The 10,174-nt window shown below is 46.2% G+C and overlaps 1 protein-coding gene across 2 annotated transcripts; it reads left to right on the plus strand.

Moving 5' to 3' along the window:
• The first annotated feature begins 4,383 nt into the window (after positions 1-4,383).
• On the plus strand, positions 4,384-8,029 carry RBM3 (RNA binding motif protein 3). Of its 2 annotated transcripts, none has more exons than XM_082681825.1 (7): positions 4,384-4,506; positions 5,114-5,233; positions 5,471-5,577; positions 6,225-6,330; positions 6,430-6,523; positions 7,009-7,094; positions 7,433-8,029. In XM_082681825.1, the coding sequence occupies exons 2-6, from the start codon at positions 5,131-5,133 to the stop codon at positions 7,067-7,069; spliced, it is 471 nt and encodes a 156-aa protein (XP_082537951.1). In that variant the 5' UTR covers positions 4,384-4,506; positions 5,114-5,130; the 3' UTR covers positions 7,070-7,094; positions 7,433-8,029. The 2 variants fall into 2 exon arrangements, with proteins under 2 accessions (XP_082537951.1, XP_082537952.1); XM_082681826.1 differs by having other exon boundaries at positions 7,012-7,094.
• The last annotated feature ends 2,145 nt before the right edge of the window (positions 8,030-10,174 follow it).

Consider the following 10,174-nt stretch of genomic DNA (forward strand, 5'->3'; position numbering starts at 1 on the left):
TTTTAAAATATTAATGATAGGCCTCTGCCAAGACTGCTTTAAAAGAATGCAAAATACAACACAGAAAAAGGGAAATTATAGACACAAAAAGGCTCAATATTGGAAGCTAATACATTCGAAAACCTTGATGAAAGGCTTAAGTTTCTGGAAAAATTAAAATGTGCTCAGACTGATGCAAAAAGAAATTGAGAAATATAACAAGTTTTAAGAAAATTTGAAATGATAGTTAAAGACACTCCATCTCGGGCTTCCCTAGTGGCGCAGTGGTTGAGAGTCCGCCTGCCGATGCAGGGGACACGGGTTCGTGCCCCAGTCCGGGAAGATCCCACATGCCGCGAAGCGGCTGGGCCCGTGAGCCATGGCCGCTGGGCCTGCGCATCCGGAGCCTGTGCTCCGCAACGGGAGAGGCCACAACAGTGAGAGGCCCGCGTACCGCTAAAAAAAAATAAAAGACACTCCATCTCATTGTAACAAAAAGCTCAGGCCCAGACCCAGATGGTTTTGCAGATGTAGTTCATCAAACTTCCAAGGAACTGTTAATTCCCAAATATACAAATCGTTCCAGAAACTAGGAAAAAAGCAAAAGCTGCCCAACTCATTTTTTGAGGCTAGTATAGTCTTGATTCTAAAACCAGATAAGGAACATACAAGACAATAAAGTTATAGACCCATTTCACTTATGAATATAGATGCAAAAATTCTAATAAAATATTAGCTACCCGAGTTCAACAGTGTTAGTTTAAAAAAAATCATAAGTAGGGCTTATCCCAGGAATTCAAACATAATCCAAATTAGAAAATTAATGAGTGAACTACCACATTAATAAGGAGGAGAAATCATATGATAGTCACAAAGCAGAAAAAAAATTTGATAAAATTCAGCACTTGTTTATGATATTAAAAAAATAACTGAGCAAACAAAATAAGAGTAGAAGAGAACATCTTTGACTTGATAAAGGTTACGTGGCAAAAAGAGCAAAAATGCCCAATAGTAAAAAACAAAAACAAATTTTTTTAAAAGAAAGAAAACAACAAACAAAATGCCTAACAGAGAAAATTTAAACACATTTTCCCTCTAAGATCAGGAATAAGGCAAGGATGTTCCCTCTCAATATTGCTACTTAACATACAGCTGGCCAGTGCTGTAAGGAAAGAAAAAGAAATGAGATGTAAGTTTTGGAAGGAATTGATAAAAACCCATTTGTAAATGATATGACTGACTACCTTAAGGAACTAACAATGACCAGAAAAACTGTTAGGACCAATAAGACAGTTCGGCAAGGTTTCCAGATTAACCTATAAAAACCATTTCTCTACAATAAGAAAATAAAGTATCTAGGAAAGAATTTAACCAATACAAAAGACTTCTATAAGAAAAAAATTGGGGGCTTCCCTGGTGGTGCAGTGGTTAAGAATCCGCCTGCCAACACGGGACACAGGTTCGAGCTCTGCTCCGGGAAGATCCCACAGGCCGCGAAGCAACTAAGCCCGTGCACCACAACTACTGAGCCTGCGCTCTAGAACCCGTGAGCCACAACTACTGAAGCCCGCGTGCCACAACTACGGAAGCCTGCGCGCCTAGGGCCTGTGCTCCGCAACAAGAGAAGCCACCGCTGTGAGAAGCCCTCGCACTGCAACGAAGAGTAGCCCCCACTCGCCGCAACTAGAGAAAGCCCGCGTGCAGCAACGAAGACCCAACGCAGCCAAAAAATAAATCAATAAATCAATAAAATCTATTAAAAAATTTTTTTAACTCTAATAACAAATACTGTAGGTGATCTGAATAAAAGGAGAGACATCTCATGCTCTTTGCTGGGAAGATTTCGTGATGTATTAGCTATGTATTGGCAACAAATTACTCCCAGACTTAAAATAATAATCATTATCTCAGTTTCAGAGGGTCAGAATTCTGGGAGTGGCTTAGCTGGGTGGTTCTGAACCTGAGTCTCTCATGAGGTTGCAGTCAGGATGCAGAAGGGGGCTGCAGTCATCTGAAGGCTTGATTCCACTTCCAAGAATGTCCACTCACATAGCTGTTAGCAGGAGGCTTCAGTTCCACCATAGGGCTGCTGCATGAAGTACCAGGTACCGTCCCACAGAGAAAGCAGTCTGTGTGAAAGCAGGAAACTGAAGTGCCTTTTCTTTTTTTTTTTTATGGTACGCAGGCCTCTCACTATTGCGGCCTCTCCTGTTGCGGGGCACAGGCTCCGGACGCACAGGCTCCGGACGCACAGGCTCAGCGGCCATGGCTCACAGGCCCAGCCACTCCGGGCATGTGGGATCCTCCTGGCTGGGGCATGAACCTGTGTCCCCTGCATTGACAGGCGGACTCTCAACCACTGCGCCACCAGGGAAGCCCCGAAGTGCCTTTTATGACCTAGTTTTGGAAGTGATGTGCTCATTCTGTGCATTACAAGTGAGTCAAAAGTCCAGCCTACCCTCAAGGGAAAGGGAACTAGGCTCCAACTCTTGAAGGGGGCATTATCAAAGAGTTTGTGAACATATTTTAAAACCTCCACAGGTAATATTATTAAGATATTATTTTGCCCCAAATCTATTAATTCAATGCAATCCCAACAAAACTCCCATTAATGTTTTTTTTGTTTGTTCTTTTGTTTGTTTTTTGTTTTGGCCACACTGCACAGCTTGTGGGATCTTAGTTCCCCGACCAGGGATCGAACCTGGGTCCCAGGAATGAAAGCACAGAGTATTAACCACTGGACCACCAGGGAATTTCCACAGATGGAATAAAAATATAATGCTGGTTGAAAAAAAGAGTAAAAAAAACCAAAAACAAACGACACTACCATTTAAATTAAAAGCATACCAAGGGACTTCCGTGGTGGTCCAATGGGTAGGACTCTGCGCTCCCAATGCAGGGGGCCTGGGTTCGATCCCTGGTCAGGGAACTAGATCCTGCATGCATGCTGCAACTAAAGAGTTTGCATGCCCCAACCAAGAAGTCTGCATGCTGCAACTAAGATCCTGTATGCCACAACTAAGACCCAGTGCAGCCTAAATAAATACATTTTTAAAAAAACATACACAAAAATGCACATTTTATATGAAATCACACCAAGAGATAACATTAAACCCAATAAAAGAGTTAACGGTGGGAGGAAGAGAATGATAGTTGGGTGCAGGAATAAAAGAATAAATAAAATGAGAGGCTTCGCATAGAACAACCATGACGATGTGTCACGAACTGTGAAATATGATCAGAGCTCAGACACTTTGAGAGGTAAATAAGTACCTCTAATTTTTGCATGGGGGCTCAGATTATCAGAGGGCTAAGACTAGCACATGTGTGGACAATGTGAAATCTCTTCACGTCCATCCTGGGCATAGAAGTCTGGATATGGCAAAAGCCAGACAAGTCCATTTTGTGGATGCATACCATACCGTACTCCAAAAGTTAAATCTAGTCTGTGTTTGGGGTGCTCACCCTTAGCAGGCTGGACAAGTCCATTCTATGGATGACATATTTAGAGTCTCTGAGGGAAAACTAACCCATTCTTCCTTGATGGGGAGTTCAGAAACGAAAAGTCTGTCAAATCCATTCATTGTAAAAGTAGCTCAGACACTCAGAAGACTGAACAAGAACAAACTGTGGGGAGTGGGCTCAGACACTCTTTGCTTTGGATAAGTCCATTATGTTTTGTGAAAGTCCTTTCTGTGGATCAAGGGTTCAGCAACTCTGAGTGACAGCAAATAATCGTTCTGTTGGATTGGGATTTACTCCTTCTGAAGATTGAAGCATCCTCTTCTGTAGAAGGCACCTCAAGTGGTCCAATGGTAGGGAATTCGAGAAACTGGCTTCAGGAGGCTGTCAGATAAGGATGAGGGCTGAAGTTATAAATGAGAAGGAACGATGCCAGGGAAAAGGGTCCCATAACAAGTGGCTAGATGTTGGGCACAGAGAAGGAAACGTAGGGGTCAGGGTCAGGGACTAAGAAACAAAGGGTCTGATGTTAAGGACTGTGAAGGGCGATGACGTCAGGGACAGTGGGGAGATAAAACATCGAGGCCTCGAGAGGTATGAGGTTAGAGGACTAGAAGGTGAAAGAAGTTATCAGAGGACGGTAATTATGTCCTCAGGGACCTAGAGGAAGACGTCAAAACCAATGGGGGAGACGACGTCAAGGATGGTGAGGGTGATGTCCGGGACGGAAATGGGTGTGACAGGAAAAAGGCTCGTGCGTGTAAGGGATGAAGACGGCTGGGGCCAGTGGAGCGATGCTGATGCCAGGCGGAACCAACTACACAAGCCTCGCCTCCATTCCCGGAAGCGTACTGAGCGCATCGATCCCTTTGCATCTCCGCCCCTTCCTCCCACCCCGCCCCCTCACTGGCGTCAGCCAATGAGCGCGCACGCCGGCACGCGTGACGGACGACCCGTGACGTACCGCTACGTACGCTTTATCAGGAGTCTTCCCGCGTAGCGCCCTTCCCAGTCTCTCGGCTTCTTGGCGGTAGCTGTCTCGTCGGCCTTTTACTTAATTTCCAGGTAAGCAGCATGTTTTGCGGAGCGACCGCTTCTCGCCCCACTGACGTGTGCCACGCCGGGCAAGAGCGAGGTGCGCGAGTGGGGAGAGTACTGGCTTTTGACACGTAGGCCTGGGCTTCTCCGGGGCGAGTGGGTCCCGTACTCGGAGGTGACACTTTGTTTGGTGCGAGGTTGGCGCGCTATATCCAATTGCGAGGAATGCCGGGAGGGCTGGCGGCGTGGCTGGTGGCAGTGACCGCGCGACAGCGGAGGCCTGGGTGGGGGTGGGGGGGTTTTCTTACGTTACCGCCGCCATCTTGTTTTGCGGGTGCGGAGGGAGCGCAAGGGTGTTCTGGGCATGCGCGGCCGCACAAAATGACGGGCGCGGTGGCGGGGGATGTTGTGGGCATGCGCGAAGGCGGCCCCCAAATGGCTACCTCGCTGAGTTCGCCCCGTAGATTCCCGCCGCTTTGGCCTTTCTGTGTTTCAACATAGTTACCCCTTATTTTGTTCCTTTTGTCTCTTCTGTGTTCTTTTCTCTCTTCTCTTTATCTTTTCTCGTTTCTCCAATCTCTTCTTTCTCCCAACTACACTGCTGCTTCTACTCTTCTCCATATTTTCTCCACAGGACTTGAATTTACCGCCATGTCTTCTGAAGAAGGGAAGCTCTTCGTGGGAGGGCTCAACTTCAACACTGATGAGCAGGCTCTGGAAGACCACTTCAGCAGCTTCGGACCTATTTCTGAGGGTGAGACATGGGCCAGACACGTGATGGGGGGGGTGTGGAAGGAAGTCTGGGGCCCATGCATTTCAGGAAACAGGAGAAAAGGGTCAGAATTCCAGGCCTTTACATTACTCCTCTCCTGCTTTTGTTCCTAGGTCTAAGACTGAGAACTCGATAACTTTCCATTGAGGATTGGTGGGAGGAGGGTCCAACACCCTTTGCCACTTGTCCTCTTATCTCTCTCCCCTCTCCCTTTTCCAGTGGTTGTTGTCAAGGACCGGGACACTCAGCGATCCCGGGGTTTTGGCTTCATCACCTTCACCAATCCAGAGCATGCCTCAGATGCCATGAGAGCCATGAATGGAGAGGTGAGGCCGCCTACCTGCATAGGGGCCCTGCTCCTATCTGTCACTTCGACCATTCTTTCTGTTTTTCCCTCTGTGTCTGCTAGGGGCAGCGCGGCCACCAAGCTCCGCAGTGCCCACTCACAGGAGCGTGACTGCCTTCTGTTCTAGGGGGTGGAGGGCAGCGGCAGACAGAGCCGGGCTGCCTGGGAGGCGACGACTGGTCCTGCATGAGGCCGAGAAGCCACCTGTGGATGGTTGACCTGCTCTGGGCTTAGGTAGTAGAGTCTGCAGACCTGCGGGCCTGGCCCGGAGAGGACCTCGTGAGTCTTCTGGGATGGACTCTGAAGCCTCAAACCAAGAGAGGTGTCTATCTAGCCCTAATAGTCGGGCAGCTTAGAGGAGTGGGGAGGAGAACTCAACCTGAGTTCAGTCAAGATGTAAGTAGTAGCAGGGGGAACACGGTGGATTCAGGTCATTTTGTGGGATTCTGTAGCTCCTGATAAAGCCATTCTGGTCAAAGGAGCTTGTTCTGGAATATGGTACCCAGAACCTGGTGCCCAGCAGGAATTTCTGGGCTCTTTTGCCCACCTGCCCAGCCCGCTCTTACCTCATCCCTGCTCTGTTTGACCACCAACCCATCCATCCTCCTTGTGTCTCCCCACACCTAGTCTCTGGACGGTCGTCAGATCCGTGTAGACCACGCGGGCAAGTCGGCCCGGGGAACAAGAGGGGGTGCCTTTGGGGCCTATGGGCGTGGTCGCAGCTACTCTAGAGGTAAGTGCAGTGGTAAGTTTGATAATGGGATATGGAGGAGAGTTGCCTGTTAGCCTATGTCTGGACAATTGCCATTTGAATATTTTTTATCTGCTGTAGGTGGTGGGGACCAGGGCTATGGAAGTGGCAGGTATGATAGCCGACCTGGAGGATATGGATATGGATATGGAAGGTCCAGAGACTATGGCGGCAGGTGGGTAGCCAAGGGGTTGGGGTACTCTGGTGGTGCTCTTCCCTCTCCCCAAGATCTCAGCTCGGCTGCCTGAGTATTCATACATTTCTTACTGTGGTGCTACTAGTGTTTGTTTTTATAAATTATAACGAAACTACAAAATAAGTGTGCAACAATAATTTGGGTTAAATACAACAGTAAGATATTAGGTCATATAATTGCAGTGTGTAGTCGACAGTGACCCATACACGTTTATTGTACTGTCTTGATTAATTGTGTGTATTCTATTAATGTTTAATATGGTTTAAAATGCTATACGTAAGTTATACATGATGTGATTATTTGATGTTTACTTGGTGTTCATGTTTAACATCTCATTTTACACGTTAAAGTTTATATTATAGTACATAAAAATGTGATAGGATTTGTAAGTATACATGGTTTTTAGTATTATTAGAAGGTGTATATAAGATATTCCTGTGATACTTATGTATGTTTTTTCCCAGAAGCCAGGGTGGTTATGACCGCTACTCAGGAGGAAATTACAGGGATAATTATGACAACTGAGATGAGGCATGCACACCTAATGTAGGTGAGGCTTCTGTGTTGCCACCGAGCAGACTTCTATGTACCAGTCCTGCCCCTCTCACTTCTCTCCTGCCTATGCATACCTCAACAAGCCCACCTGACAGCATTCCTAGGCCTTCCTTGCTCTCAGGTGCCTGTTAAAGGCTAGTCTGCTTTGGCGGGGGGTTGGGGGGGTGGGGGTGTCAAACCTATCTCGTCTATAATCATCTATTCCTATTGAGCATGGAAGAGGTGGAGGGGTGTCCCTGCTGTCTAGCCTTTCAGCATCCTCATCAGCCCTGGGAAGTGAGCATGTTGGCCTATTCCCAACATCACAATTCTCCCCCTTCTTACTGTTCTCAGATACACAAGGAATAAAACTTCTTCTGATCCAGGACCATCCCTCCAAATGGCTGTATTTATAAAGATTTTTGGAGCTGCACTGAAACATCTGTTTTAGTTACGTCAACTTCTTTTTTTGAGTAGAGCTCCCAAGGTAGCTTGTTAAAGACCTTTCAGAAAGTTCCGTGTGTTTTTTTGTTAAATTTTTCTCCCATTTAAAGACAAATTCTGAGACATTTGTGGAGTCTGGATATTGTTTCCTTTTTTTTTTTTTTTTTTTTTTACCAGTTTTTTAGTTCCGGCTCAGGAATGTTGGTTCTGGCAAAAAATGTTTGGCCAGACTGATTTTTTTTTTAAATAATGTGCATCTAGGAACATTTTGAACACAATGTTTAATTATGATTAGGAAGCAATCTCTGACTGTAACTATAAGAAATGAAGAACATGATTACTTAGAGGTGTTTTTTACTCCAGATCTCTGCCTTGATTATATAGAAGTTTCTTAAAAATATTTGTGTCATTTTTTTTAATACTGGAAGAAAAAAATATTCTGTTGTGTTTCATGTAGTGTTTAGGATGTCTTTCAACGAGTTGATTAAAAAGATGAAAACAAATCGATATTGATAGTGCTTTTTCCTTACTCAAATTAAGGTATAGAGGCTTATTATGAATTAAAAATAGAAGAAGTTCAAGAGGGAGACTGAGAAAAGGATTTAGTTACGGGGTGGGCAGGGACTGCCGAAGGGGTAGAGACCTTGAGTTCAAAGTTTGGTTGAGTTTGGGATTGGTTTTGGTATACATAAGGCTTGTGGGAAGGGTGGGGAGTCCAGGTGAAATCCCCTTATGGCTGGAATTGGGTTTCCTGAGATGGTGTCTTGGTCCTGTTGTGATCATCTCGGTGTCACCTTTGGAATGACTGCTTTGGTTTGAATCTCCCTGTCTTTGAGCATCAGGTAGGTGCCCTTCTCACAAGATTGTTCTGAGAATGTAGGCTAAATCCTGCTGTAAACAGTGGTGCCAGCTCCTCCTCCTGAAATACTGGGGGTGGGGGCAGGTATAGTAAACTCACCTTGGTGTGAGAGACACAGGAAGGGACACAGGAGAATCCTGGTTTGAAAACAGGGTTCTAGGAGCACAGCCTCTGGGTTCTGATTCCAGGATTCAAATCCAGGCTCTGCTGCTGTCCACTTATTTGACCTTCAGTGGGTCATTTAACATGTCTCTCAGCCTCATGGACAATTTACATTTTCTGTTGGGGGGTCAAGTGCATTTAATAAGCATGTTTATAGCTGTTAACAGTTTGCAAAGGCATCAACCACAGGCGTTCAGTCTTCCATGGTGGTGTGAGGGTCTTCAGTGGTAAAGTGGTAGTTCCTCAGTTTTAACTCCCTTTAGTCATGGTTCTGGTGCCTGTATTGGAGTCCCATGGGCTCTATTCCTCTTTAGAGTTTCTGATCAGTTATGTCCATTGCGTCTAACTGGCAGATACTGAGCCAAGTACCACCAGATTGTAAGTTTCAGGACATCCTAAACTGCCTTATTCACTCATTCATGGGGCAGGTGTTAATGGACTGATAGTGTACTCCCCAATGTGATGGCATTAGGAGATGAGGCCTTTGTGGGGGGTGATTAGGGTTAGATGAGGTCATGAAGGCTCCACTGTCACGATGGGATTAGTGCCCTTATAATAGTCACTAAGAAAGCTTCAATCTCCTGCTCTCCACCATGTGAGGATGCAACAAGAAGTTGGCAGTCTGCAATCTAGAAAGCTCTCTCCCCCAGGAGAGCTTGGACATGCTGGCACCCTGATCTAGGACTCCAGCCTCGAGAAGTATGGGAAATTTCTGTTTATAAACCACCCAGTGTATGGTGCTGTTAAATGGCAACCAGAGCTGACGGGTTACATGGGTCCCTGTATTGTGAGAGTTCCAGTATTGATGGCCTGTCTCCTGTGCCTCCCAGCTAGTTGAGACAGGCCCCAGGACCATTCCTCCCATCCAGTCATGAATTTGTTTTGCCAGGTGGATGGAGACTTGGGAACTTCAGAGACCTGCCTGGACTGCTGATCCAGGCCCAGGTAAAGGGACATTGTGGCTACTCCTTACTGGTTGAGTACTCAGTCTAAGGCATTCTGTGCTGGGCCTCCAGGGAGTTAAGGCTGTGGGATCTGGCAGGAGGACCACTGTTACTGTCTAGGGCGGGGGGCACCTCTGCATCCTACCTCAGGAAGTAAAATGTCCGTCTCACAATGTGGCCTGAGACAGGATCCCATAATCACAAAGTTTCTGCAACAAAATGATCCCCCAAGTGACATCAACAAAAACCATAAACGTCCTTTCAGAAGGTGCTGTTTAGTAATCCAGCCTTCAGAGGCCCAGTCTCTTGTTTACTTGCTCTAAGGAAGGGGCCTAGAAGACACAGTTTTCTTTGGCACATACTCAGCAATACAATTTCTGGACTTGAGATTGAAAACCCTTATTAAAAGCTTCTTAGTCCTCTTCACTTTGACCAGAATCTCACTAGTGTGCATGTTTCCCAAGAACCCACTGAGACCACAAGCACATTCAAAGGTGCTTTGAGAACCTGTGTCCCAAAGCCTGTGAAGACCAGACCCCTGGCCTACAGGTATTTGTATTTTCAATCCCTGGATCTTGCCTACCCCCCACCAAACTTGGACAAACATCTCACAGACCCTGCTTCCTAGCTTAGTTTTTTTATCTGCCTCAGGTTCAACGTGCAAAATGGGAATAATAGTGCCACCTC

Source organism: Grampus griseus, assembly GCF_964374135.1.
Source record: "Grampus griseus genome assembly, chromosome: X".
NCBI lineage: Eukaryota > Metazoa > Chordata > Mammalia > Artiodactyla > Delphinidae > Grampus > Grampus griseus.

What these genes read in the sequence shown, in the direction of transcription:
- RBM3 (XM_082681825.1), top strand. Translation starts at nt 5,131, where the DNA reads ATGTCTTCTGAAGAAGGGAAGCTCTTCGTGGGAGGGCTCAACTTCAAC. An exon ending in CTTCGGACCTATTTCTGAGG is followed by an intron (nt 5,234 to 5,470) that starts GTGAGACATGGG and finishes TCCCTTTTCCAG; the next exon opens with TGGTTGTTGTCAAGGACCGG. An exon ending in TCCAGAGACTATGGCGGCAG is followed by an intron (nt 6,524 to 7,008) that starts GTGGGTAGCCAA and finishes GTTTTTTCCCAG; the next exon opens with AAGCCAGGGTGGTTATGACC.